The 27,833-nt window shown below is 47.5% G+C and overlaps 7 protein-coding genes across 7 annotated transcripts; 4 read left to right on the forward strand and 3 right to left on the reverse strand.

Annotated features, from left to right (window-relative positions):
- Positions 1-540: 540 nt before the first annotated feature.
- Positions 541-3,275, reverse strand: BU24DRAFT_468583 (glycoside hydrolase family 3 protein; the record flags this gene model as incomplete). Its single annotated transcript, XM_033532536.1, has 2 exons — positions 541-2,450; positions 2,498-3,275. The coding sequence occupies 2 exons, from the start codon at positions 3,273-3,275 to the stop codon at positions 541-543; spliced, it is 2,688 nt and encodes an 895-aa protein (XP_033377132.1).
- A 966-nt stretch (positions 3,276-4,241) lies between these two features.
- On the reverse strand, positions 4,242-11,032 carry BU24DRAFT_474772 (putative polyketide synthase; the record flags this gene model as incomplete). The annotated part of the gene is made up of 5 exons (XM_033532866.1): positions 4,242-5,136; positions 5,190-7,088; positions 7,143-10,272; positions 10,339-10,549; positions 10,597-11,032. 5 exons carry the CDS (start codon positions 11,030-11,032, stop codon positions 4,312-4,314), a joined length of 6,501 nt encoding a protein of 2,166 aa, XP_033377133.1. The 3' UTR covers positions 4,242-4,311.
- Positions 11,033-12,703: 1,671 nt separating this feature from the next.
- On the forward strand, positions 12,704-13,679 carry BU24DRAFT_359747 (uncharacterized protein; the record flags this gene model as incomplete). The annotated part of the gene is made up of 5 exons (XM_033524059.1): positions 12,704-12,745; positions 12,797-12,815; positions 12,864-13,181; positions 13,229-13,429; positions 13,498-13,679. The coding sequence occupies 5 exons, from the start codon at positions 12,704-12,706 to the stop codon at positions 13,677-13,679; spliced, it is 762 nt and encodes a 253-aa protein (XP_033377134.1).
- Positions 13,680-14,714: 1,035 nt separating this feature from the next.
- On the forward strand, positions 14,715-18,955 carry BU24DRAFT_474786 (ABC transporter-like protein; the record flags this gene model as incomplete). The annotated part of the gene is made up of 15 exons (XM_033532867.1): positions 14,715-14,762; positions 14,813-15,317; positions 15,369-15,387; positions 15,438-15,583; positions 15,637-15,929; positions 15,989-16,208; positions 16,261-16,295; positions 16,346-16,919; positions 16,984-17,168; positions 17,216-17,795; positions 17,852-17,917; positions 17,968-18,158; positions 18,205-18,244; positions 18,299-18,335; positions 18,385-18,955. 15 exons carry the CDS (start codon positions 14,715-14,717, stop codon positions 18,953-18,955), a joined length of 3,510 nt encoding a protein of 1,169 aa, XP_033377135.1.
- A 2,143-nt stretch (positions 18,956-21,098) lies between these two features.
- Positions 21,099-23,690, forward strand: BU24DRAFT_497701 (uncharacterized protein; the record flags this gene model as incomplete). The annotated part of the gene is made up of 3 exons (XM_033534296.1): positions 21,099-21,372; positions 21,427-22,632; positions 22,691-23,690. 3 exons carry the CDS (start codon positions 21,099-21,101, stop codon positions 23,656-23,658), a joined length of 2,448 nt encoding a protein of 815 aa, XP_033377136.1. The 3' UTR covers positions 23,659-23,690.
- Positions 23,691-23,946: 256 nt separating this feature from the next.
- BU24DRAFT_359693 (NADH-quinone oxidoreductase) lies at positions 23,947-24,396 on the reverse strand (the record flags this gene model as incomplete). Its single annotated transcript, XM_033524055.1, has 1 exon — positions 23,947-24,396. A coding segment is annotated over one exon (450 nt), but the record flags the coding sequence as incomplete, so codon positions are not given.
- A 472-nt stretch (positions 24,397-24,868) lies between these two features.
- On the forward strand, positions 24,869-27,021 carry BU24DRAFT_91721 (uncharacterized protein). Its single transcript, XM_033534801.1, has 5 exons — positions 24,869-25,003; positions 25,056-25,110; positions 25,166-26,260; positions 26,310-26,593; positions 26,647-27,021. Exons 1-5 carry the CDS (start codon positions 24,895-24,897, stop codon positions 26,940-26,942), a joined length of 1,839 nt encoding a protein of 612 aa, XP_033377138.1. The 5' UTR covers positions 24,869-24,894; the 3' UTR covers positions 26,943-27,021.
- Positions 27,022-27,833: the final 812 nt, after the last annotated feature.

The following is a 27,833-nucleotide window of genomic DNA, read 5'->3' on the forward strand; positions in this document are numbered from 1 at the left end:
ACTAAGCCGCCTTCTTCATGGGGAATATATTCTGGAAAAGCCTCCTTGACCTACTGCAACGTCGCCCAGCTAACCTGTCAATCGGGACCATACGTCCTTGTCTTATTAAACGTGCTGACATCCAGACTGTAATAAAGCATAGGATGTTCCGAAAAGCTTACATTGGCACTGATCGAAGCCGCAACTTGCAACAGCGGATCCGTAACGAAAGCATATCCCACGGCAGGCACCAGACTGTACGCACCAGCTAAGAATGAATAGTGAGCGACGGTACCGACGTTAGCTTGTGCATCCTCCCACCCTGCCATTTGGGATGTCTTTTGTGGGCAAGAGATACGACAAGCCCATTGTCATCAGGGCGATGTCAGCGTACGAGGCACACTTCCCTAAAAGACAGTTGCCGCCCAAGCTTGATTGATACATAATTCCAGACAGTATGAGACTTAGACAACTGAATAAAAGACTATGCAGGTCAACGCCTTGTGAGCCAGTCTTCGGCTCGTATTTAAGTCGCTATGGCATAATAGTATAAATTGCATCTTAAACAGAAGCCATTGTGACGTTTCCTCCAGCATTGGCATTCCACAAAGCGTCCCATCCACCGTTGTCCAACATAGCAAATGTGTACAAGCCCTTCTCTACAGTCCATTGATACTTCCTGTCCAGTAGTCGTAAGTAACGCCCGACGTCTAGCTCCATCCGCGCTGTGATAGTCTGCCCTGGATCAATGTAAACCCGTTCGAATGCGACGAGCTGTTTCAACGGTTGGGAGATCTGCGATACTCTCTGTAGTAGATAAATCTGCGCGACATACGAACCCGACACAGATCCAACATTCCTGATGTCCGCTTCAAAGACGATGGTATCTTCTGCAGTAAAGTTATTTGTTCCTCGCAGGGTAGCGGCGCGGTAATTCGACACGTTGAAAGTCGTGTACGAAAGTCCATGTCCAAATGGATAAATTGGAAAAGACCCCATATCTAGATACCACTTCTTCTTCGCGGTCTGTTTGTAGTTGTAATAATCCGGAAGCGCTCCTTCGTGAATGGGCACGGAGACCGGAATTCGACCACCGGGATTCACCTTCCCGAACAGAACATCCGCAATCGCCTGCCCGCCGCTCTGTCCTGGGAAATTGGCGCTTATGACGGCAGCAGCTCGAAAATAGAATTCGGGAATCGCAAACGGCCGTCCACCCTGTAGCACTAATACGACAGGCTTGTTCAGGGCGAAGATTGCCTCTGCGAGTAGAGTCTGATTTGCGGGAAGGCTCAACGTCGCACGATCACCGCTTTCGCCGTCACTATTCCATGCTGCGCCCAATGTGAGGATTATAACATCGGCATCTTTTGCAACGGCGACGCTCTTCTCAATAGGCGACTTCCGGTCCACCAAGTTCCAGAAAAGAAGGACCTGCGAGTTAAGCATCCCTACGTTCTCTATCTTTTGATACGTATTCCAGGTCTGGTATTCGAGACGAATGTGATGTTTAGTACCGGTTTTGAATGTGATTGGGTTTGAACCAGGAGGAGGAAGGGTACTGTTTACTAAACTGTAGGCTCGGTCGGGGATGTTGGACATGATGTTACCCTCGAATGTTGATGGGATGTCCACATGCAGATTTCCGTCAACATATACTTTGGCAGTGGTATTGGGGCCAAGAGCTACACCCAACCAGCCTTCAACATCAATATCAACAGCTGGATCTAACTCTCCTTCCCATATAGCACTAAAATTGTTCGAGGGAAGGCCAGGAGGCGGGTACAGGCCCCAAGTACCAACTGGCGTTTCTAACTTCTGGACCAAAGGGTGACTGAAATTGGGGTGTGCGAAGTAGGTAACATGTAGGCCTCCAGGGGTTCCATTTGATGATAGATGCGATGATGGAATAGGGTAGTGTGCGTTGTACAACCAAGTGTTTGCACCCACGCTTGATGTGAGTTTCGTACTTGTGTTCCCCAAATGATTCAATATGCCATCTCTTAGCGTCGTAGAATTTGCAACAGGATACATTCCATAGGTTCCAGAGTAGTCGCCATAGTTTAAAATATCCCCAAAGGGTCCAATCAATGCAATTGACTTCGGAGCATTGCCCGTTGCTTGAAGTGGTAACGTTTCGTTCCTGTTCTCTAGCAGCACTATGGATTTCTGGGCTGCTTCTAAGGTTAGAGGTATATGATCCTCAACGAGCTGATAAGGGTCAATCTCATCCGCAATGTAAGGCTCTTCAAACAATCTGGCGTCGTACTTTATACCCAGTACGCGTCGAACCTTATCCCGAAGCAACTCTTCGGATATTGTCTCATTGGAGAGCAGCCCATGTGTCGCATTAAGAAGAGTAGAGAGAGGATAGTCGTAGTATTGAACGATCCCTCCAGCATTGTAATACTGTGCAATGGCATCTGCTGGCGAGCTGGCAACTCTATGCCCAACTTGCAGCTGCTTCATGCCTTTGATCATCAGCAAGATTCTGAATTGAGACTGGAGCAGACCTTACCAGTGTCATCAGCTGTCACAAAACCACTGAAACCCCATTGGTCTAGCTGCTCATACAACATGGGATTCACATGACTCGGAATGTCGTCCAGTTCGTGATATGCCATCATCACTCCCCCCACGCCACCCAAATCCACAACGCTCTTGAATGGGAGCAAATGCTCTTCCAGCACCTCACGATTGCCATGCCCCATATACGGCGAGCCGTTGCTCCCACCTTGAGGCGAACCATGGGCTGCAAAATGCTTCATCACAGGCACAATAGCGTCTGGCCGATCCCAAGACCCATTCTTCGATAAGCCGGACGAGAAAGCAACACCCATCTTCGATGTCAAGATTTTGTCCTCACCCCACGCCTCTTGACATCGGCCCCAACGAGGATCTTTACAAAGATCGAGCACTGGTGCCAGGCAAGCGTGAACACCAATACTTCTCGCCTCTGCACCGATAGCCCGTCCAACACGATTGACCAACCCAGTATCCCAACTCGATGCCAAAGCGAGCGCCTGGGGGAAAACGCTCTGGTTGAAGCTCGCCACACCGTGGAGACACTCACCCCAATGCAAGAATGGTATTTTCGTATTCGACTTCTCAATGTTCAAGCGCTGCAACCCATTGTAGTACGATTTGTTGAGGGGGTACCAATCATGCACATGTCCTACAGCAGCACCGGGCGTAAACCGCAATTCAAAGTCGTAAAGCGAGTTATCAGAGTTCGGCCCAATGATGTTATCGGCAAATGTGAGATGCAATTGCTGAACAAGGTCGGGGATATCCATTTTTGCGATTAAATTGTCGAGGAACGCTTCTTTCGCCTCCGCCCGCCGTGAATTGCGTGACAGACCATGTTGGGGTGCGGCAGTCGCTTGCAAAGAAATGCTCAGTAGCAATAGTAATGACAGCATTATGGGTGAATTAGAATAGACATACTCGGTCGCGAAGAAGTGGATAGTAAATAAAGTGACTTACTCCGGGTTGTCTAAATAAGGTAAGAGGGCTCTCAGGACGGCAATGCTCTCAGGACGGCAATGCTCTCAGGACGGCAATGCTCTCAGGACGGCAATGCCTTTCGTGGGATCACATGCAGTGACAAGCATGATGTAACAGTAACAACGCTTGTCTTTTAATCATGAGAGATCAATCCAAAAGGGCAAGAGATGTGACGATGTACGAGGATGAACGTACCATATCCTCGAAAGAGCTTGCCCCCAAATGCGGGGAACATTGCAGGGCTCTCGGTAAACAATAGCCCGGCTACAAGTACCCTGGCTTTTGACTGCACGAACATATTATGATGCGTTAAAGTTGATAGATTGTTGCTATCGACTTGGCCTATTGCTTGTTTTGCGGGTTTAATTTGCCTTGCTGTGTGGAGAATGGTATATGATGACGTCGCGCAGGATGGTCCTGCTTTCTTCCGACAGCATCACATTCCCATTATCAGGAACCTCAAGGTTCACATGCTCCTACGCTAACTTGTATTGCCTACTAGCTATCACCCGTATTAACGGCGGTATACTCATTCAGGTTGCAATCAAAGGTGGAGATCAGCGCTGGTAGGCTGACAGTTAACCCTTCATTATTTCCTGTTCGCCCCAACAATTACCTACAGTTGCATTGATTTGCTTGACAAGAACAAACACAAACGACTACAATGTCCTTAATATCAGTTTCTTTATAGGCCGACAAAACCTAATCGAAGTACCAGAAATTTAACATTTACTATGAACCATTGATCCTATCCTGTTTTACCCACTACGCCTGCCCACCTGAAATCCACATTGCGCCGGAGTACCAACATAGCAATCCTTCCCCTCAAGCCGATGCTTTTTGTATCTTGCTCTTTGCACATACATTCTTAGCCAACGTCGCAATTGTACCACTAGCTAGCAACTCAAGTACTTGTAAAGCCGACTCAAACTCCCTAGTGATGAAATTCCGCACGTCAATTGCCGTTAAAGAGTCTAAGGAGTAGCTCGATAGATTTCGAGTCGGATCTACCTCTTCCAAATCAAGGCCTAAAGTCTTCGCTATTTTTTCGACAAGCCCATTACATACAACCTGCTCGGCATCGGTTGCGGTGGCCGCCGCTTTGAATGTTGCATTCCACGAAACTGTCTTAGCACCGTTGTTCAACAGCGCGGCGGTGGCTTCGGCCTCTAGACGCAAGTGTTTGTATTTGGCGTCGGTTGCCCAAAATGGTAAATTCGTTGGATCAAGACTGACGCCGGTAATAATGTGGTCGTTGCAGCTCCGTGATGCAGTGCCGTCAAGAATCGACTCTAATAAGGAGAATACTTCTGCCTCGTAGATGTAGTTATCGCCAATGTTTCTCTGGACGTCTTTCCACATTTCGGCATTCTCAAATATGTATCCGGCATCCATAACCGCCGTAGGACCAAGGGAAGCACAAGGCATACCAAGCGCGCGACGATACTGCGCGAAGGCATCGAGGAATGAATTCGCAGCGGCGTACGCAGCTTGGCCTCTGCCTCCCATGGCGGCAGCGGATGAGGAGTAAACAATGAAGAAGTCAAGTGGGACAGATTGAAAGGCATTATGGAAGTTCCAGACGCCCTGCACTTTCGATTCGATCACGTCTATCCAATCATTGAGGACCATTTTGTCGAAAAGAGTGTCCTGGAAAAAAATTAGTAACTGTCATTTCGTACAATTATAGACGTGATACTTACGCGAAGCGTCATTGCACCGTGAATGATACCACGAACGGGTGGGAGCCCAACCAATCCCTTGCACATGAACGAATCTACGCTCGCCCTCTTCGCGACATCGCAACTCTGTACAACGACATTCACACCTACTGCCATCATGTCGTCTACCAAGATCTTCACAGAACCAGTCACGGACCCCGTACGTGACAAAAGAACGATGTTCTTGGCACCCTTCTTCGCCATCCATCTTGTCATGCCTCTGCCTAATCCGCCAGTACCACCGATCAGGATGTACGTCGCGTCTTCCTTGAACAGCTTGTCTTCTCTCTTGGAGGGAGTCGCTTTGATGGTATCTTCATTGTTCAATGTGATGACGGTCCTACTCTCTGTAGATGAAGACTGCACTTGCTTGAGAGCCTGCGACATAACGGAAATGGATGATACGTCGGATCCGTGGGTTTCGCATATTTTACCCTGTCGGAGGGACCGAGATATCTCTCTGATAAGACGCTGTATCACTCGCGGTCTATCTTTTGCGATGCTATGGATGTCACATGACAACAACGCAGCATTACTGTCTAGGGCAGTCAAATCGACGTGAGCCTTTTTAGGCGCATCGCTGGATTTAACGTGAATAAATCTGCCGAACTTCGCGAGGCATTCCAGCCCAGACTGCATCAACTTCGGATCATTCTCTATGCCAAGTACAACATCAACGCGACGGTTTGTTGAGATTCTTCGAATCGAGTGCCAAAGTTGATCGTCCTGGCTGGAGAGGATATGATCTCCTGGAAGACCATACGCATCCCTTAAGAGGACCTTGTCCTTGGACGTCGACACGGTCACGAAGATTGTTGATCCGATGTTTTGCGCAAGTGTAATTGCTGCTTGACCTGTTGCTCCGGCTCCGTTCAATATGAGAATTAGGTCATTTTCATCCAGGTGGGCAAGATCAAACAAGGAGTACCGTGCAACGCATTGAGCCAGCGGTAGGTTTGCTGCTTGCTGGAAGGAAACGTCGTCGGGAAGCTTCAACACAAATGACGAGTCGGTTCGAACGGAAGTGGCGACGGATCCAGTAGCAACAGCGGCCACTCTATTCCCCACCGCGATGTCTCGGACGTCCTTTCCGACTCTGCGTACGATGCCGCTGCACTCTTGTCCGATGCTTGAATTGTTAATGCGACCACTATAGATGTGTGCATCCATCAGACTGATTCCCACTGATTTCACTTCAATCTCCACTTGATTGGCTAGTAAATCTTGAGTCAGCGAGGGGTCGTCCACAAAATGTAGAGAGTCAAGTGAGTTAGGAGTAGGATCAGCTAGTTTCAGTGCTCGACGTGGGTCCCCAAACGTTGTCTCCTCCACGGCAGGAGGATAAGATTGCTTGTGAACGTAATCATTGACGATTTCATCTTTAACGATCCTGGGAGTCCAGAAACGACCTTTTCGCTCTTGAAATTCCAACTCAACGTTCGCGATTGTTGTCGCGTCGATCACTGCGGAGAGAACCTGGATGATGGCTGTGGTTGCGCTTATGGTATCAAGCGGTTGGTCTGCATCTAGATCCAAAGTCGCGAACTTGAACATACTCTCAGATCGTATTGCTCGGCTGAAGCCAGACACCATGTTGCTGGTAGGATTCCCGTTTGCTTGACCGTACGCGCCACGGGTTACCCAAAGAAGTGAGTGGGCGTTTTGAACCAGTTTTTGTAATGACGACAAGGTTTTCTCTGTCACGTTCGACAGAATTGAATGATCGAGTTCTGTCAGGCAGATGCAGACTTTTCCCGTAGGGTCAATCAGATCTAGTTGGCCCATTTCGACGTTGGCCCCTCCTCGACTCTGGATAGAAGCTGCAAGAAATAGTGCGAGAGTCTTTTGAGACATTGTTTGGCCATGTATTATTAGTACTGGCTCGGCCACAGCGCCCATTTCGTGGCCAAACGTTGTTTCTTGAGGACTGTCTACTCGGCCGTGACAATCTATGTTGACGCCATCCAAGATGGGTTCCCAAATTTGCTTGAAACACAGATCACGAGCGGTTTCTTCCGTTTCGCCCATATCTGAGGTCGGCAGTGGGGCGATGGTCAGATCTTCGATCGAGATTGCAATTTCTTTCTCGGTGACTGCAAGCATGGAAGCCTGGCTCGTTCTTTCGGTCGACAGTGGCATCGGTGAAGTGCAATATGCCTGCAAGATCTTCCCAGGGTTCTTTACTGATCGTAAGACTTTTGGATAGACAGTGATCTTCTTAATGGATGATGGCAGGCAAATCGTGTTGAGTGTCCTGCGGCCAACGCCGAGAATTGGCCAATACATTTGGACGAGCTGCTCCAGTAGGGAAGGATGAATCGTACTTCCTGTTTCCGTCCGCTCGGGCATTTGCGACGCTGTGTCCGTAACGGTAATTGTTGCAGCTGCACATTGGTCGGTTGCGCAACAGTTTTCAATGCCTTGAAATGCAGGGCCATAAGTGACACCAAGTTGGGACAGCGTATCGTACAGATTTGTACCCTCTATTGACGAGTCCACCTCCCTTGTGTGTTCGATCATGTCATTCAATCGTGCAAGAGAGTGTCCAGATCGAGTCTCTGTATCCAGTACGTCTACCTCATTCGTCTTTATGGTGATGGTACCAGTACAGTTCTCTGTCCAACCTTTGCTGTTCGAGTGCGAGTGTATGATAAAGGAATACGTAGTCTTCTCGGATCCTTCCTTGGAGGGGCGGAAGGAAGTAGTCAATTCAACTTGGTCGTCTGGCATCATCAAGGGTGTATGAACATTGAGGTCGTAAATGTCGATCTGTTCAGCGTCAATGCCTCTTGTTGTTGCTAATTGAGCAACGGCCTCAACGCTCATGGCAACAAAAGCAGAGATGGGGAATATTGTAAGACCTTGTATCTTGTGATCCCTAAGCCATGGAATATCATCGAGCCGTACAATATTTCTCCAAATTGGTTCCAATTCATTCGAATAATTTGCAGTTGATCCTAATAAATCATGCCGGGGAAATTTCCGATTCTTGTGCGTATGAGATATTCGAGATTCATGCCAATAGGTGGTAGAGTGATTCCAAGGATACTTGGGGAGGTCCACCAGAAGACCTGGCATGGTTGAAGATGTTGGGAAGTTGATCTTTGCGAAGTTTAACTCGCTGCCTTTACAGAAAAGTGACGACGCTAGTTCTAGCATTGTATCAACGGCGTGCCTTTTGCGAACAAGGGTCGGTGCGTATGACAGTTTTGCTGTCGCACCGCCGACGGCTTTCAAAATTTGTTTCACCGGGCCTTGTAGGGCAGAGTGAGGGCCGATTTCAACAAGTACATCGACGCCAGTAGCGAAATCCTCTGTGGGTGCAACGAGCTTCGCGCACGCTTGTGCAAATCGTACCGGACTTGTTAAATTTCTAACCCAATAGCTAGAGTCAAAATCTGAATGGAGTGCCTCTTTCCCAGTAAGAGACGAGAAGAAACGCACATCGGAAGACTTAGGCTGTGGTAAACTTTGGATCGAGCTCATATAGTCTTCAGCGATCAGGTCCATGTGATGAGAGTGGTAAGCTGTCTCAATCAATAACTTTCGATTGAAGATCTGCTTTTCCTCCATTTTCTGTTGGATTTCAGCTATGGCCGAGGAATCTCCAGATATAGTCAGACTCTGAGGGCTGTTGTAGCATGCGATTCGAGCTTTTCCGTTGGTGATAGATGAAAGAGTATCCTCGACATCTTCATATCCGCAGCCAATAGCCAACATACTACCATCGAGGTAGGGATGTCTTTCCTTCAAGACTGGGATGAGTCGACCACGATGATGGGCAATGATCATTGCGGATTCTACTGATAAGATCCCGGCCGCGTAAGCTGCTGCTATCTCGCCAGATGAGTGGCCGACTACAGCAGCTGGTGTTACTCCCCAAGATCGAAGTAGATCTATGATTGCCAATTGTATAGCCGTACACGATGGCTGACTGATGTGTGCCTGGTTTATGCGCGTAGTTTTCTCGTCCAGATTCAGTTCTTCGATCAGATCATACTGCGCACCGATTCCCTGCAGCGTTTGACTTGCGACATCGATCGTTTCTTGGAACACGGGATAGCTACTGTAGAGTTCTTTCCCCATTGCCCACCATTGTGCTCCTTGTCCTGTGCAGACAAAACCAACTCTAATGGGGTGGCCTGTCTCTTTCACGGGCTTGATTGTTCCATTGGAAATCCTTTCCACCAGTTCGAAAGACTCACTGGCAGGTATCGCTACGCGCCATGGTAGAAGTGATCGGCGTTGACCTAACGTATAGGCTACTTTACTCATGAGATCTCTTTGGAACATTTCTGGCCTCTGTTCCAGATACACTCCAAGATTGCTCATCATTGATATGCAAGCTGCCTTATCGGCTGCTGAAAGAATAAACAAACGTTTGCGAGGGGCTTCTTTCGAAGAAGCAGCGCCATTATTGTGGTTTTGTCGCATGGGCGGCCTTTCCATTACAATATGGGCATTTGTCCCACCGAATCCAAAGTTGTTGACACTGGCAAATCGTTTTCCACGGGGCCAAGGCAGCTGTCTGACTGGTACCTTAAGACCCCAGTCATCGAATGGTATGCGAGGGTTTCCGACTTTGAAATCATAGTTTGGCAGGATGAACCCCCTATCTAGCATTACTGTTGTCTTGATCATTGCGAGGATTCCAGATGCTGATTCCAAATGGCCGATATTGGACTTTACGGATCCGAGGAAGAGGGGGTTCTTCTTGGTTCGACCTTCATTGAACACATTGTGTAATGCAGTTACCTCGATAGGGTCACCTACTCTCGTTCCTGTGCCGTGGGCTTCGACATAGCCAGTGAAGGTTGGATCAAGACCTGCATTCTTGTATATCGAGCGGACCAGCTTTTCTTGGGATTCCCCGTTTGGCATAGTGATACCCGGAGTGTAACCATCTTGGTTTACGCCGCTGGCAGCAACGATTGCTCGTACACAATCGTTGTCCCTCAATGCTTGATCTAATGGCTTGAGCAGAAGCATGCCACAGCCTTCGCCTCGGCCATATCCAGTCCCACGAGCATCGAACGAAAAGCACTTTCCACTATCACCCAAGAGTCTAGCAGATGTTAACAATTTCGATTGTTCATTAATTGTTGGCACGCCATGACACAATAATGCTTACCTAGATGTAGAATAATTGATGAAATACTCAGGTATGATGTTGAGGTTGCACCCTCCTACCAGAACGACACTAGACTCGCGGTTTCGTAAACTTTGGCATCCAAAATGCACTGCAGTCAACGAGGAAGAACACGCTGTATCCATGGTGACACTTGGACCTCGCCAGTCGAAGAAATGGCTGATCTTATTCGATTGCATAGCAAGATGATTTCCTGCAAGTTGTTAGACGACATGGAATATTATTTCAAACTGAACCCACCTGTTGCTTGAAACATTGGTTGAGTCTCTGAATCTCTAAATAGATCAAACTCGTATTCTGGTGAGCCTGCACCGATGAAGACGCCAAAATCCTTGCCAACAGTGTCATGTTTGGGAACACCAGCACTGTCCAAGGCTTCGTATGCGCATTCTAGAAGGATACGTTGTTGTGGGTCCATGGACGTTGCTTCTAGTTCCGTGATGCTGAAGAAGGGGGCGTCGAACTTGGTGATGTCTTGTTGTATGAAGGAGCCTCCATTGGTGTTGACGCTGCCCAACTTTCCTGCATTCGGATGGTAAAAGCTTGCATTGTTGAATCTTTCTGGGGGTATTTCAGGTGACCATGAGCTTCTACCCCTAGAAATCATCTCGAAAAACTCATCCGCTGTTGACGCAGCCCCTGCCCTTACTGCGATGCCGATGACAGCAATAGGCATACTAGCTTCAGTCCTCGATTCTACTCTTGGCGGTGGAAGCGACGCCGTTGAATCGAAATCGCTAGGAGGGGTTTCGATTCCATTGACTGAGTCCAGATCACTGGACTGCTCGGTTTGGAAGGGCTCCAAAGAGCCCTCACGCGAACCGCGATCTTCTGAATGAGCATTTGTCGGGTTGAGTTCATTGAACCCATTGATCTCCTCATTGATCTGCTGCTCACCATTGGCTCCATTCGGATGAGGCTCACCGCGACACCCATTCTGCACCTCGGCGAGTATCATTCGGCCAGGAGCCATGGCTTTGTTGTTGAGGTCGAGATCAGTGCTTTCAAAAGACAAGCATAGCTGCCTTGGATTGGAACAATGAAGATGGAACACCAAGGATGAGTTTTACACAGCATAAATCAAGGATCCTACCGCCTTTAAGTTTAACGTCGCATGATTATACCTCACATCTTCACCCGGTTCTCAACATCGACCGGTCTGGATTACGAATTTTCCCGGTTTCTCATGTTTAGGAATGTGAGGACCGTCCGGCCGAAAAGTCCGTCTCCGACAATCGATTACAATTAATCAGAAATTGACCGCGCGTAGGAAGCGGAGCTCATCTCAAAAGCTTCCTCTTTCTCTATATTATCTTCTGCCTGGGACCAATGTTGATAATCTCGGTGCACGTCTCCGAATGGTCCACTGACGAGCAAGGTGATAAATTCAACCATTACCAGGCACAGACGACATGCCTTAAAGATTAGACGGGGCAGATCGTTGTTGAGATTGAGCAATTTCAGGGGAAAGTGGCGATCACACCTTATGGCAGCATGGTTCATGACAGGTACAATGACGATATGTATTTTGTAGTTATTAGATATCAAAGTTTATGATCAAGATTTGAATGAAGGTGACATGGCTTCTCTTAATATCAACCCAACAATGATCAATCAATACTTCATTGGGCTTTATCTGAGGCAGATTGTAGACATTTTATAGTAACTGGAGGCCAGTGTCCCCTCGGTCTAGACTTGCGGGAAAAGGGCGACAGGAGCACCGCGAGGTTCATGTCTCTAGCAGTACTTGCCGATCTAACGCCCAAAGGGTACCTGTTATCATATCCCGGGCAGAGATTCCCTTGAAAAAAAACTATTGTGACGTGAGTTCAAAGGGCAATAATCTAAAATGGACTTTGTAGAATATTGTGAGCTTTACTCTCAGCCAATCACATTTTGCTCTACGGATGTTTCGTGCATATATTACAAGCAAACGCCTATTGCCGATTCTATCAAGTAGAGCTCTGCCAGCATGCCGTCGTACAAAGACAAATCCTTGATGCCGGGCAATCTACCGGTTCTCCTGCTCGCCTTGTACAATCTAGTGATATCAATGTACACAGCACTATATTACGTCGTGGTTTCAAAGCATTGAAACTGGAACAGATCTTGATATAGCCATCCCGGGCGTCAAAACCGCCCTCATGTGAAAGAATCTTTCCCGTCAGGTGCACAATAGGGGGAGAATGATGCATTTGAGCAAATCAGCTTATAACGCTTTCTTATGATGATCTTGATATCGGGACTAGACATTTGGAAAATTTCTATTTAGTCTCATTGATGTACTGCTGAAACTGGCTGAACCATTTCAAGCGACGTCTTTTTGAATTGGAAAATCATTGAAATCATGAAGTTTTTGTGCCTTGCAGGCGCATTTGGAAATAGTGATGTAGGTACTTCTTCCTAAATTGAAAAGATTCGCTTGCTGATGTCGCTGCAGAAGTTTCGAGTTCAGCTCGGTGCGTGTTGATAATTTGCATAAAATACTTTCCTGACTTAAATCCAAGCTCCAATCGTGAACGAACTGGAAAGCGATGGAACTGCTAGCTTCCATTTCATCCATGGGCAACATGAGGCCGTTCCCCCACCGGGGTATGAGGACTTCTTTGGCGGACCTCCCTTTTTCCGATTCTTAGAAGAAAGCAAAGATCCTGAGGGTGTAGACGGCCTCGAAAGAATACGCGACTTTCCCGTTGGTGCATCGCCGGAAGATACTTTGCGGCTCTTCAATCCTCTGGGCTCGTCCGAAGGACTAGCCGTGACAGCCACAGAGGCTTTGAATTATCTCAGAGACATCATAGACAAGGAGGGTCCTTTCGATGGAGGTAAGAGCTTCATGTGAAATTAGTGGTCCAAGCTGACAGGAGCATAGTCATTGGCTATTCGGAGGGCGCGCTTATCGCAGGAACCATGATATTGAAGGAGAAAGAGATGAGGGAACGCGGCGGGTACAGCAACTCTATCAAGTTGGCTATGTTCTTTGGCGGCTGGCCTCCACTAAAGCCAGATCTTCAAGGTTTTATGCTATCGGACGAGACAGACCTAACACTTCCAGTGGCATCGTGCCATGTCAGTAAGTAATTACGCTCATGCGGAATCGGTTACGACGACCATCACTAATCGCGTCATCGCACAACAAAGTCGGCTCATTAGATCCCTACCTCGACGGCTCCATGGCCCTCTTTAATGTGTGCGATTCAGATAGGGCATTTTTATTCGATCATGCCAAAGGCCACACGATCCCCCGAGACAAGGATACAGTGAAGGAGCTATGTGATATCGTGCGCGATATGATTGCGGATATTCATGATGATCAGCCGTAGAGATAGGGATTACCCCAAACAGAATGTATAGGGTTCTCCATTGGTTATTGCGCATGTGGACATGTAGGGACGGTCGGGGAAATTACCTTCTGTGCGGCTCTTCGAGAGGGGAAACCATGTAAAGATTGGCCAATAGATTTAAACCAGGATGTTGAACGACCACTAGTTCACTATTAATTGACGACTGCCGTGCTACCTCTCCGGTACAAGGGTACATAACATGTATCAGATACAGCCATTAACGTTTGTATTCCGGCCTTATTCTTCCTAGTATTAAATCAACTGCCGACACTAGTGGCCGTCTCATTGACCCATTCACAACAACCGTTCTCACACCTGTAAACCTCAACATGATAAGCCGCTCGAATATTCCGAAGGTACACAACTTGCATCACCCTGGGAATTTTGACGCGGCGCATTCAGCCAGATTATTGTTCTCATCCTTCGACCGCGTCCCAATCTCCAACTCATCAATCTTCGAGCACACCGTTGAAGCACTTTACAACAGGCGGGATTTTGACTTACGCGTCAAAGTCGATCCTAAATCATCATGTCGATAAGTTTCCGACTGTCAAGGCGTTTTCTAAAACGTACACAAGTTTTCTTCGAAGCGTGAGACAAGATGGGTGAAGGTCGAGCCAAGATGCAATCCTCAAGGCAATTTTTAGTAGGCGAAGATGGTCTTGGACGAAGAAGATGTTGTACGAAACTGACCTGGATACAGAGAACCTTTTGGTACGCGACTCCGCTGCAGCGTACCTGGCTTATCTCGGGAGCATTTGCCTCGGCGGCAGCTGGTGTCACCATTCCCTTGATGAATTTGATCTTCGGTAGGTATTCCAGCAACTCCAGTGACCGCAAAATATCTAATTGAATGCAATGCAGCAAGACTAGTCGACATATTTACGGCATTCTACGCTCGTTACTATACTGGCTGGACACCAGAGAAGTTTCGTGAAGAAATTGCGAAAAATGTGTAAGTGTATCCTACCATGAGCATTGTCACTGCTCTAAATAATCTTCTTTAGTCTTATTATGCTATACATCTTTGTTGCAAGACTCATTCTTGTATACTATGCTGTGGTAAGTACGCCATCAACACCATCTCCAACATCAAATATTGATACGCACAGCTCGGCTTCCGGCATACCGGGCTTCAAATATCCGCCGCTCTCCGACTTGATTACTTGACTTCTTTAATGAGACTACCAGTCTCTACTGTTGACAATATACCTCCAGGGCACACTGCAGCTACAATCACCTTGACTGCGAGTCAAGTTCAAGATGGAATATCAGAAAAACTGTGTATGCTAATACAGAATGTATCGCTGATAATTTCGGCAATAGTGGTCGCTTTTATCTACAGCTGGCTACTGGCTCTCGTTACCGTGTCTGGTCTTGTATTCGTCGTTGTTACTTATGCTATCACACTGCGGTACATCGTTAAGACATGGGAACAGATATCTGAGTCTGATCGCGAGGGTGCAGCCACAGCTAGCGAGACAATTTCATCCATTCGCATGGTGGCAGCATATGGATCGGAGAAGAGGCTGGCGGACACCTACCGCCGATCAATCGATCAGGCCGTGATATCAGGACGTAAGTTGTCTTGGTGGGTCGCACTTCAGTCTGCACTTGGTGAGTTTCACTTTACTCTATTGAGATAAAACTCGGCTGACGCATATCAAGCATTCTTTGCTATCTATGGGTAAGAGTCTTCCGGTTTCCGCTCTCAATACGCTAACTAAAGTAATCAAGAACTGCTGCGCTCTGTTTTTGGTGGGCAGTTCATTTGTATGTGACGAGGAAGATCACGGATGTCGAAGTGTTACTTGTTGTTATCACATCCATCCTAACGATTGTCATGTCGGTAGGCTCCATCTCTGCTCCTCTATCCGCATTAGGTAGGTCGTCAACCTATGTTGTTGTGAATCATTTTACTCACTTTTGCCCAAAGGACGCGCAGCCAGTGCTGCTGGAATCATTTTCGCGGTGATTGATGCCCCGAAGGCACAATCCGAAGGCACGACAATCACCGAGAGATTCGAAGAAAATGATATTAGACTTGAGAATGTCAATTTTACATACATAGGGAGGCCGGATCAGCGTGTCCTCAAGAATGTCACGTTAACGTTCCCTTGTGGAAAGAGTACAGCAATCGTAGGGCAATCTGGGTCTGGCAAAAGCACGATAGTTGCCTTGATTCAGAGGTGGTACGAGTTAGGTGTCGGTGCGAATGAGGATCCGGTGGTATGTACCTAATCCATAGTGCTTCGATGCCTTACTCTGTATCGTACTTATCGTTTTAGATCAATCTACTTCGAAACGGTCATATAAAATTCGGGGAACACGATCTTCACGAATTGGATCTCAAGTGGTGGCGATCGCGGATTGGTTTGGTACAGCAAGAACCAGTGCTGTTCAATGCCTCCATATTTGAGAACGTATGCCATGGTCTCATTGGCACGCAGTGGGAAAGGGAATCTGAGGACACGAAGCGAGTCCTCGTTATCCGAGCTTGTGAGGAAGGTAAGACGCTTCTATCAAGCTGTCGTGGTGATAATTGTGCTCATTCTGTTAGCATTTGCCCATGACTTTATCTCACGCTTGCCGCATGTAAGTCTACATCTCCTCCGACCCAAGGGTAACAAATTAAGACTCTATAGGGATATGACACCAACTGCGGTGACGCGGGGATTCATCTCAGTGGGGGACAGCGACAAAGGCTTGCCATCGCTCGCTGCATCATCAAGAGACCTTCTATTGTCATTCTTGATGAGGCGACGAGCGCGATCGATGTTCGTGGAGAGCGCAAAGTCCAAGCTGCTCTTGATCGCGCGGCCCGAGGACGAACTACAATAGTCATCGCTCATAACCTCTCTACCATTAAAAAGGCTGACAACATTATTGTACTTCAGAAGGGCATGGTCGTCCAGCAAGGTAGCCATGATAAGCTCATGAAGAACCGAGCAGGGGTGTACCACCGACTCTTGAATGCCCAACGCCTGTCTACCGGCGACGACTCTGGGGACAGGAGATCATTTGCCGCATATGTGGATGCGTTGGACGCAAAGGAATGGCCTGCTTGCAACGCGACAGTGAGCAATGACTGCCTTCCTTTGAACAGTGCCACCTCAAAGACCTTCCGCGCCATGCTGATCTTCGGTCGAATGATTTTGGAACAAAGGGGTGGCTGGTATTGGTATCTTTTTATACTCCTTGCCTCCGCCGGAGCTGGAGGTAAGTCGCTGCGGTCCTAACAGTCAATGCCATCACTAGTTGCTAATCATTAGTTTACCAACAGCTGCCTTTCCCGTACAGTCTTACCTTTTCGCGAAACTAGTATCCGTATTCTCCTATTACGGAGAGTACCTGATTGACGAGACAAAATTCTGGTGCCTCATGACCGTTGTCCTCGCTTGTTGCGTCGGTGTATGTTATTTCGCCCTAGGCTGGACATGCAATTCAGTCTCCTTTGTAAGATGCCATGTTTTTTGCTCGAGCCAATATGAATTATCTGACAAATACGCTCGCAGAATATTGTCGCCCAATATCGTTCCGAATATTTTGAAAACATTCTTCGGAAGCCCATAGCGTTCTTCGATGAAGAAGACAACTCGACAGGGGTTCTAAGTGCCCGCGTAGCGAATGATCCTTCGCAGTTACAACAGTTGCTTGGAGTCAATGCTGCATCTATGCTTACATGTGTCTTTAACGTCATTGGGTGCGTAACCATATCCTTTTACTTCAGTTGGAGACTGAGCGTCGTTGTCGTGTGCACAACAACCCCAATCATGATAATTGCTGGCTTCATGAGAGTGAGGCTGGAAAGACAATTCGAAAAGAAAACCTGGAAAGTGTTCAGCGACTCCTCTCAGTTTGCTGTTGAATCGATCGGGGCGTTCAGAACTGTCAGTGCGCTAGTCATGGAATCTTTCATTTGTGAACGATATGAAAGATTACTTGCTGCACATGTGGAAAGTGCACTTCGTAGCGCCATGTGGACGACGTTGGTGTTTGCATTCAGTGACAGTGTCGCCCTACTTTGCATGGCTTTTAGCTTGTGGTACGGTGGGAATTTGCTTTCTCAATACGAGCTGTGGCCTTTTGATTATTGTAAGTGATCAACCCAGTCTCCCAAAAGTCAACAGTGTCTGACCGAGGATATCTAGTGGTGGTGTACTTTGCAGTAGTGCAGGGAAGTCTAGCTGCTGGTCAATGGTTGAGCTTCGGGCCCAGTGAGTGCTTCGAGTCTTTCTTGATCACCCACAATATCTAATAGAGTCAGATATTGCTCAAGCGCTAGGCGCAATGAAACGTATCCTTTCTTTGCGGACGAATGATCAGGTTGAAGAAGGTATGCCGCTCGAGAGCCCCAACAACGAGAAGGGTATAGAAGGTCCAAGAATCGAATTAAAAGATGTTTGGTTTACATATCCCACGAGAAACGTGTCTGTTCTTCGTGGATTAAACATTACTGTAAGTGTGTTAAAAATGTTTTTGAGATGTAGCTGACCCTCCCTAGGTGGAGAGGAATCAATTTGCGGCAATCGTTGGTGCATCAGGTAGGCCGTCATCTCACGTTGTCGTGATTCTATCTACTAACATTTCGCCCAAAGGATCCGGGAAGTCGAGCATAATCAGCCTACTTGAGCGGTAAGTGTTTCTTGCTAGAAAGAATGCACACCATTCTAATTGCGCTTAGATTTTACCGGCCACAATCCGGTAGCATTTCTTTCGACGATCAAGACATCTCAAAGATTAAGCTTGACACATATCGTCACGCGATTTCTTTAGTATCGCAAGAGTCCTCTATCATGACTGGCACGATCCGAGAGACCATACTGATGGGCGTTGACCCCCAAACGGTTACGGATTCCGATCTAGATCGCGTCTGTCGCGAGGCCGACCTCTACGATTTCGTTGCATCCTTTCCTCTAACTTACGACACATTAGTCGGCCAACACGGCATCGCTCTTTCTGGAGGACAGAGGCAACGGCTTTCCATTGCCCGCGCTCTGATACGCAATCCAAGACTCTTACTGCTAGATGAGGCGACCTCCAATCTAGACTCAGAGACAGAGAAGAACATTCAAAAGATATTTGAGGCTACCTGTCAGGGCCGTACAATGATAGTGGTCGCTCACAGGTTGGCTACGATCCAACGCGCGGACATCATATTTGTCATGAGCGAAGGCCGAGTGGTCGAAGAAGGCAACCATAAAGATTTGCTCCAGAACAAGGGCGTCTACTGGCAAATGGTAAGAATTCTATAAAAATTATAGAGTTAATTAGCTAAGTAGCTGACATATTTCAGTGCCAAATGCAGGCTTTGGGGTAGAGAGATAAGGGATTAATTGGACCTTGTCGACTGATATACTAGAGTCTCTGTTATGCGAAAACGATTACAACAGTTTCTAGAAGTTTTCTTACCAACGGATACATTCTCCTGTTGCTATTTTCAATTTCAAGGCGCGCCTGTGTCGGCCTAAGTAGTATTGTACAAGTTCATCGAATTTGGCGCAGAAAAAATGAGGCAAGCCTTTTCTCCTGGATTGTAGTATGTCACCAATATCTAGTCGATCGGCAATTCTATTTGTAGATTTGAATTAGGCGCCAATTTCTAAATAATGATGGCAAATGCTCTGAACATAGGGACCTAATGTTGAAAAAACTTCCGATCGATCATTGTTGTGGAATGTCGTCACATCAATTCACGACTGTCTACGTGTCACGACTGCGCCACAGACTGGCCTTCTTGGCCTTGTAGTGCCTTGTTCGTGAACTCGGGTCCCTCATCTCACACGGAAAATATATGTATTGTTAAAAGACCTTTTACGCCCTTTTGCGGCGATTTCGAGATGTCCATCAATGGAGATGTCCTGTGGAAGTGTTTACAGGGTCTGGTCACCTGACCCATCTCTGAACGTCATAGTCGGGAGCTCATACCTCTACAGATTCAGCTTCATCGTTAGCTGGATTAAACGCAGTAAAATATCTATAAAAAACAAGACTAGGAGTATATTTCTTTTATTTCTCTACGGATACCTAGGTAGGCAGCGTATAACTGCGCCTGCATATGATAGAAGAGGCAATGAAATGAAATAATAATGAAATTTCGCACTTTACGTTGTTCTCGTTACTGCACTTCAGAATTAACAAGCTATTCTATTGCTTAGACAGAACATGTTTAGGTGTATTTTTACAAGACTCCAAACCTGCGCGCGATTCACTATCACGTGATTCGTCCCAAATAGGTTCCTGTCCAGAGAGATCCACTCCCAGTTACGAAAGGGGATTTTTATCCTAAAAATAGTTTCAACAGATGATTCCATACTTTCGAAACCAAATTTGGGCACCTGATGAGCGGAAATAAGTTGTTACACATTGAACTCGAAAGACGGCGGGTGGGTCAGCGCATACGAGCAGGTTGACAGAAGCTCAAATACTCTTCGAAAACGCATATCGAGATGGCATTGAGCAAGGCAGCAAACATTTCACTAAAAACGACTGAAATTCAGTTGCAGTATACAGTCATGTATACATAGACATAGCTTATTGTAACCATTACACTCTTGTTTGCTGATCATTTCGCGATAATCTTGACCTTGGTTTGTAAGCGCGTAGAGTAAACATCAACTACGAAAACAACAGCAATTCTCCGAACGCTCATGAATATCTTCGCCGCTTTTGAAGGCTTTTGATGGAAGTTCTTGACAACGCAGCCATTTCGATGATCGGTAAGTTTTGTGTATCGTAAGCCACCAAATCGGCACCGAACTGGCCACCAATCCTCATTGCGTCGCTTACTCCGCCCCCATGCCTCCTTCATCATCACCTCTTCTTTGCCTTGTAGGATCAATAACGGTGCGCGCGCAAAATAATAGTCCTTAAGCCTAACATTATATGTGAATGAAGATCATAAGGTTGTGATTGACGTTTGGCATAAATCGGTCTCGCCGCGCCTGGGTACCCAATCCATACTTTTGTTTCATACACATTTTGCACTCCGAGTACAGTTTCAAGCTGTGCCCTTCTGATTCCAGCAACCCAACGCCTCCGCGCATAAATCCTTTCAGGCACAGACTATTCCGAAAAGGTGTCCAGTCTGAATTGTAGGATGAGCTTACCCAAATTCGGACAGGTGTTATGAAAGTCAAGGCGATTGATCCTCTGCGCTTGCCAACCTTAATGTTCACAATGAGGATACGGTATCATGAACAGCGGCCATTCCTCAACGGAGTGGCCTTGAACTGGGGCGTAGATATAATGTATAAGAAAGAGCCGATTATCCGTGAGTACCCACTCTATAGCTACCTTATTCACACATTGCGACGTTTTAACTTTATCTATCTTATGCGATCTCCATAAATCCTTCTTTTGATCGAGTTCTGTACGGTCTTTTCCATTTTGGACATCATGTTCGGCCTTCGCTGTCTTCTGTCTGCCACTTTGGCACTGAATTCGGTTCTAACAACCAATGCTTCACCGTTGAACGTCAAGTCTTTGGGTAAAGATTTCGGTGATCTATTTCGTCACAAGTCCAAGGAAAGGCGTGGTCCAGAACCTGTAGAACTTCACCCAGTGGACGATATCCGTGCAATAACCCATGGCCAACCTATACGTCGTCAAGACCTTGGGAATGCTGTATTCAATCCGCTGGACGTGGAAACCTTTTCCTGGGCCACTCTTGGTAAGATAAGCACTTCATGATTTTGTACGGGCTTTGTTAACTGAGATATATCAGCGGGTCAGCGTCTAATTGTCGTGAACCTCACCTTGTCCAGGCCAAACGACAACGAGTTCCTTCTGCCCCTCAAGAACTTTGCCACGCGATTGAAATTCCATGATTGCGGAAAAGGAGACAACAAACGGATTGCCTTTGGATTCCACGACCCCGATTCCTACAAATACGCCAGAAGCAAGTGGGAGCCTGCCAACAATTCCCCTGGGAAGTTAACCATTGTCACCGAGCCGGACCAGTGTTACCAAGGTGACGCCAGAGCAACTTACATCGTGAACAGCGTTAAATTCGACGATGGTGCTTTGACCAGTGAATTTGCTGTCGAAGAAAAGCCATGGACTCACCTTGCTCAGCGATCCGAGTATCGCATCAAGTTTGGAACCGAAGACGTCGATCTCGAACGAATCACTGACGCCCATGCACGCCTGAAGCGTGAGGAAAACAAGATGGACTTTGACAAATCGTTCAACAGCAATCTCTTTGACTTTCCAGAGGATTCCAGGATCACTCAGGGCATGGCGATCAAAGCTGACGTCGACTTTTACGCCAGAGGCGCTCTCATCTCAGATATGGAAGTCAAGTCCAAGGGTGGAATAAGCATCTTCGGAAAACCCAAGGCCAAGCGTTTCGGTTTTGGTGATATCTTCGATAAGATTGAGTCCGTCGCCGCTCCTGTCATCGAGGAGGTCAAATCAGAAGTTGCTCCTATTGTAGAAGAAGTCAAATCCGTTGCCGCACCAATCGTTTCTGCAGTTCCAGAAGTCATCGAAGAAGTCAAAGACCTGGTCGAACCCGAAACGGTCGAGGTGTCAGTTCGACCGGAAGGTATGGAAGCATTCTTCAAGTTGAGCATCAAAGCAAAGGGCAAGCTCGGAAATGGTCTTGATTTTGTGATGAATCCTGAGATCGAGATCGGTTTCACTCCATTCAGAATCAAGAACCTCCTTGAACTGGGACCCTTTCTCGTTATTGGTGTACATGTCGGCGCAGACGAGTTGAAAGGAGACTGCGGGTTCACTGTGGGGGCTAAAGGACACATTGACAACAAGGCCAAGCTGTATATGAATATGCTAGACACGAGCAAAAACGAGAATAGTGGCTGGGACCCGAACTTTGAAAAGGTCGAGCCTGATTTCAACGGCACCATTACTGGCACGCTCAAAGCTTGGATGGAGTGGAGTCTTGTTATGAAAGCGGAGGTCTTTGGCAGTAAGTTATCACGCTCACTTTTCCGGAAAAATGTATCAGCAAACTAATGTCAATGCAGAGTGGGGCTACGAAGCAGCAATTGATACCAGAATTCCATACCTCACCTCTGATCTCAAGACTTTGACTGATGACGACGGGGTCTGCAACACAACCAAGACACTCGCACTCCAAGTCACTAACAAGGTTGGCATGAATATCAACATCAATGCTGGAAAGGTAAATCAGATGAACCCGGACCACAAAAAGGATGTTTATCAATCAATGTTTCCTTTATTCACTAGCTGTGTACCATTTGGCCCAGACAAGGCTACCAAAACAGAGAGTAGTGGAGAGGCCTCAGCGACAGGAAGCGGAGAGGCCTCAGCAACAGGAAGCGGAGAAGCCTCGGCAACAGGAAGCGGAGAAGCTTCAGCAACAGGAAGTGGCAGCGCTGAAGCTTCTGCTACAGGCTCCGAAACTGGAGAGTCATCGGCCAAAGAAACGGGAGAATCGTCTGCGACAGAGACTGGCGAGGCCTCAGCGACCGAGACTGGCGAGGCTTCAGCGACCGAGACTGGCGAGGCTTCAGCGACCGAGACTGGAGAGTCGTCTGCAGCAGAGACTGGGGAGACATCGGCGGCGGAGACTGGAGAGGCTTCAGCGACCGAGACTGGTGAGGCTTCAGCGACCGAGACTGGCAAGGCCTCAGCGACCGAGACTGGAGAAACCTCAGCGACCGAGACTGGAGAAACCTCAGCGACCGAGACTGGAGAAACCTCAGCGACAGAGGAATCCGAGTCCACCAGCACATCTAAGGGTAAATCCAAAAGCTCTGCGACCGAGACAGATGAGAGCGAGGCCACTGCCACTGAGTCTTCCGCCACCAAGAACAACAAAGCCAAAACGATCACCGACGCCTCGGCTGAAGCCACAGAGACTGGTGAAGCCGAATCAAGTGCAACGGATGAAGACGAGTCCAGCAGTACATCTAAAGGGAAGTCTAGCAAGACTACAAGTAGCGAAGCGGAGCCTACTGAAACCGAGTAGGAGGCGTCACCAGGTTTTTTATATGAGTCATGGGGTTTCTTATGTACGATCACGGGAATACGGGATATGAATTGATGTAAATAGCTTTCTTTTCCTTTCTAAGCACTGCCACGATGAAGAATTGAACATTTTGTTTCTACAAATTTTCGAAGCAGCAGGCCGTTCTTTCGAAATCACTCCTTTTGATTTCGAAAATCTTAAGGGCCCCGAATTAAACGTGACCCTAGTTTGTGGTACCTCACACATAGGCAACTCGTCGTCCTTGGGCAGTGCCCCTTTGCGAGTCCATTATTTCCTATACCACATGCGGGTTACTTTGGTGTGCCTCATCTTTTTCTGCAACTGGAAGATGCCATATAACAGCGCTTCTGCCGTGGGCGGGCAGCCTGGGATATACACATCAACAGGAATAATTCTGTCAACGCCTCTGACTACACTGTAGCTATAATGATAGTATCCACCCCCATTCGCACAACTCCCCATGCTAATCACCCATTTAGGATCAGGCATTTGATCATAGCATAACCGTACCGCCGGGGCTATCTTGTTCGTGACCGTTCCTGCAACAATCATGACGTCGGCTTGTCTCGGTGACGCACGGAAAATGATCCCCAATCGATCTTGGTCATATCGAGGCATGGATGTGTGTATCATCTCAACAGCACAACAGGCGAGGCCAAATGATAGAGGCCATAATGAGCCCTGGCGTGCCCAATTTACGATTTGGTCAAGGCTTGTACTAAAGGGCTGTCAGGTTTGATAAACCTTCGTTGCTCCTAGTATACTCACAGTACATGCTCGACTACGTTCGTCTTCGCGTGTATCGTTGAAGGAAGTGTTTCGTTTCTGTGTTCCTTTTGCGGTTTTGTTGAGTACGTTCGGGTCGAGTATGTTCGGGCTGAGTAAATGAGAGGCGGTCGAGTGAAAGATACTACACGGTCAATCTTGGTTATGGAAGTTGGCGATGAAGGTCCCTACCATGAAATCTTAAGGAATTGACCGCACTTGGTATTTTAGACATTGTTTTGGAGAATGAAAGCAAGAATACAAATGTTGTCAAGAAATCAACGTACCATTGACCTTGATACATCAATATATGGGTATATATGTCCTGTTCAGGATTAGTGTGGTACTTATACCGGCTTAGCGCACCCGGTGATATCCCTCTTGTCGGAAGAAACCCTCCCACAATTCCCCAACCATCGTGGATGACCTGAAGACATTGCCAATGAGAGAATGCGCAAGCCTACACCGATTGGGGAGAAGGCTGTCGTAGAATATCGATGCCACATTTGCGAAAAGAAGTTTGCAACATCAAGCCGTTTACGACGTCATGATGCAACGCGTGAGCGATCTTCATGGACAGATTGGAAAAGATCACTAATGGTCTGCGCCAGATTCCATCATTCGAGCCTACCAATGCACTCATTGCAGTCAGAATTTCAAACGCCAGTAATGTTCCTGAGATACTGGGCTCATTTAAAAGTCTGCTCTAACGAAAATGCAGTGACGCTCTTCGAAGGCACTCCAGGACTTGCTCGAATGGTCAAGTGGTCTCACCACTCAAGAGAGGGCCGAAGCCACGCTCCTGCGACCATTGCCATATCAAAAAACTACAATGTTCCGCTACACAGCCCTGCAATTCCTGCTTGATTAGCAAGATCACGTGCTCCTACACGCATGCTAGTCATAGAGACACAGTAATTGGCCTGGACAGGGTAGCAGCAAAGCATGGTACAGAAACGTCCACAAAATCCGCGACCACAACCTCGCATCATCTTGCCATGGTATTTTTGCTCAACTACACCGACCCTTCTTTCGAGACTGTCACAGACGCGATGGCTGCCGTGGGAGCACGTGTCCAAGCTGTTGTACACTTTCCATGGCTACATCAATTGTCCAATGATGTATTCGATCAACCTAGTGACGTTGGAATCTCGGATTATTTTCCATTTACCACAGACGACGAACGTTTGGATTTTGGAATCACCCCATCAGAATACAACCTCGAACCTGTGCGCAAAGATCGCGCTTCAGAAGTCCAATCCATACTTGCCCAAGAATACAGCAGAACACCTGCGGCGCTCCCATTATCGGAAGGAATATTCCCGACGCGTTTGGCGAGAACAGTATTTACCTTAGACAACATTACGGACTTCGTTTCAGCCTACTTCACCTTCTTCCATCCACATTTCGCATTCATCCATCGCCCAACGTTTGACTTGGAGACCGCAAGTCTACCCCTCGTCCTTGCACTCGCTCTATCTGGATCGGCGCATCTCACGCCCCGCGACGATGCTCTCGCTGCTCGTGAGTTTTACGTATTGAGCGAAGAATACATCTTCAGGCAACTGCGCCAGGCTGTCGCCGATGGCGGGTCTCCGAACGACGTGAGAGTAATCGAGATCGTTCAAGCTGCACAAGTCATGCATTCTCTTCTAGCCAGCTCCAATGATGAACCAACGCGACGGAGGATTCGAGTTAATCGACACCCCGAACTCATCGCATCGATGAGGTCTTTGGGATTTACAGAGATCAGACGCGTGCATCGTCCTGTAGACGTCGAGTGGGACGTTTTCATCGCCGAAGAGACGAGGATCAGGTACGTTGTACATCCGTTTAGCGGCTAACAAATATACCTAACTCCCTAGACTCGTCGCTGGAATGTTCGTCGTCGATTCCATGATCGTCTTATTCCTCAACAACCCTCCACATATAACTTTGTCCGAGATGTCGAGCGATCTCCCATATCCCGACGCATTATTCGAGGCATCATCAGCCGCGCACTTCAAACGCGTGGCTTGTCAGTCATCGCAGTCGCCCTCTCGAAGTTTGTGCGGCCTGATGATGGCATTATTACGAGACGGTTGGCATTGGTCCGACGATCTACGATTCGCTTCGATGAATCCAAAGACAATGCTTCTTCTCATCTTCGGTAAGCCCCATACCCCCCTACGTTGCTTCAATCATTCGCTAACACCTTGTCAGCCATTAACTCTGCGATCTTTGTGGCACGCACCTCTTTATTATCGTCAAGCTCTTCGCAAAGTTTATATCGAGCGCTAGACCGTTGGAAAGATCTCTGGGACGATATGAACTCCAATGAGGAGATAGACCATTCGCAATTCGTCGGTTTCACGAAGCACTGCTTGGAACTTTGGTGGCTTGGGCGGAAGCTCGTAGACAAAATGTCAAAAGGCGATGTCGGAGAGGAGTATATGAAAGCTACGCCAAAGGACTCGTTCACGGCGCTACATGAGTTTATACGATCAAATGTAGGCTAACGAAGAAGCGTATGCTTGAATCCAAGGTTGATCATTATTGGGAAGACTGTTCGCCTTCTTGGCTTGTGAGGGTCTGGATTACAGCTCACGCTGCATAGAGCATGATTCAGGATCCAATGCAGCTAACATTGCTCCACTAGCTTGCATTGTCTTGCCGTCACGCATTGTTCCTTCGCGAAAAGGAAGCGGTCCAACTTGGCCAGTGCTCTGTTGCTTTTGCGGAGGAATCTTCCGATCTCGGTTCGTGAGAGGGTACGCGGGCCGGTTGGCGTCCTCGGATGATCCCATCTGTGTTCAATTTTCGCATCATTTCATCACCTAATTTTATCGTTTCTCTCCCATTATTGTTTGTCAGTAAAAGGTAATTGCATACACCCTCAGAGTCGACCAAAGGACAACCCGTGGCATTCATCCCCCGCAGGCTAGGCTCCCCCAACGAAGGGTGTCAAATCAACAAGAGGCCACACCGTTTCCGAAACATAGTCCTATAGATGCATGAAAGGTATTGTTAACGCGAAGTATTGAGCTTTATGAAAGTTTTGTCTCCATTGTGCGACTCTGGGACACATACTTTAGGTAGTCAAATACGCCACGCACCTTACCGGCTAGTACAAACGCGCGTGGCGTGACGTGAACATACAGACAGAGACGCGACGGATAGGGAGGAAGGTGCAAGTGATGTTGATAGATCATAGATGATGTACATACAATTGATCAAGACAACATTTGACGGAGTAGAAAAGTAGATAAATGTTCCTGTTGCTGCATGCTAGTGATGTGTATGTTGGTCATTGTAGAGGCGTTTGAGAAGCAAAGTACTCCGTAGTACCCGGTTTGCATGTATCGAGGATTAAGAAATGTAAAGACGAGAATATCTGGAGTTTATTTAGA

Source organism: Aaosphaeria arxii, assembly GCF_010015735.1.
Source record: "Aaosphaeria arxii CBS 175.79 unplaced genomic scaffold BU24scaffold_16, whole genome shotgun sequence".
In the NCBI taxonomy this organism is placed as follows: domain Eukaryota; kingdom Fungi; phylum Ascomycota; class Dothideomycetes; order Pleosporales; genus Aaosphaeria; species Aaosphaeria arxii.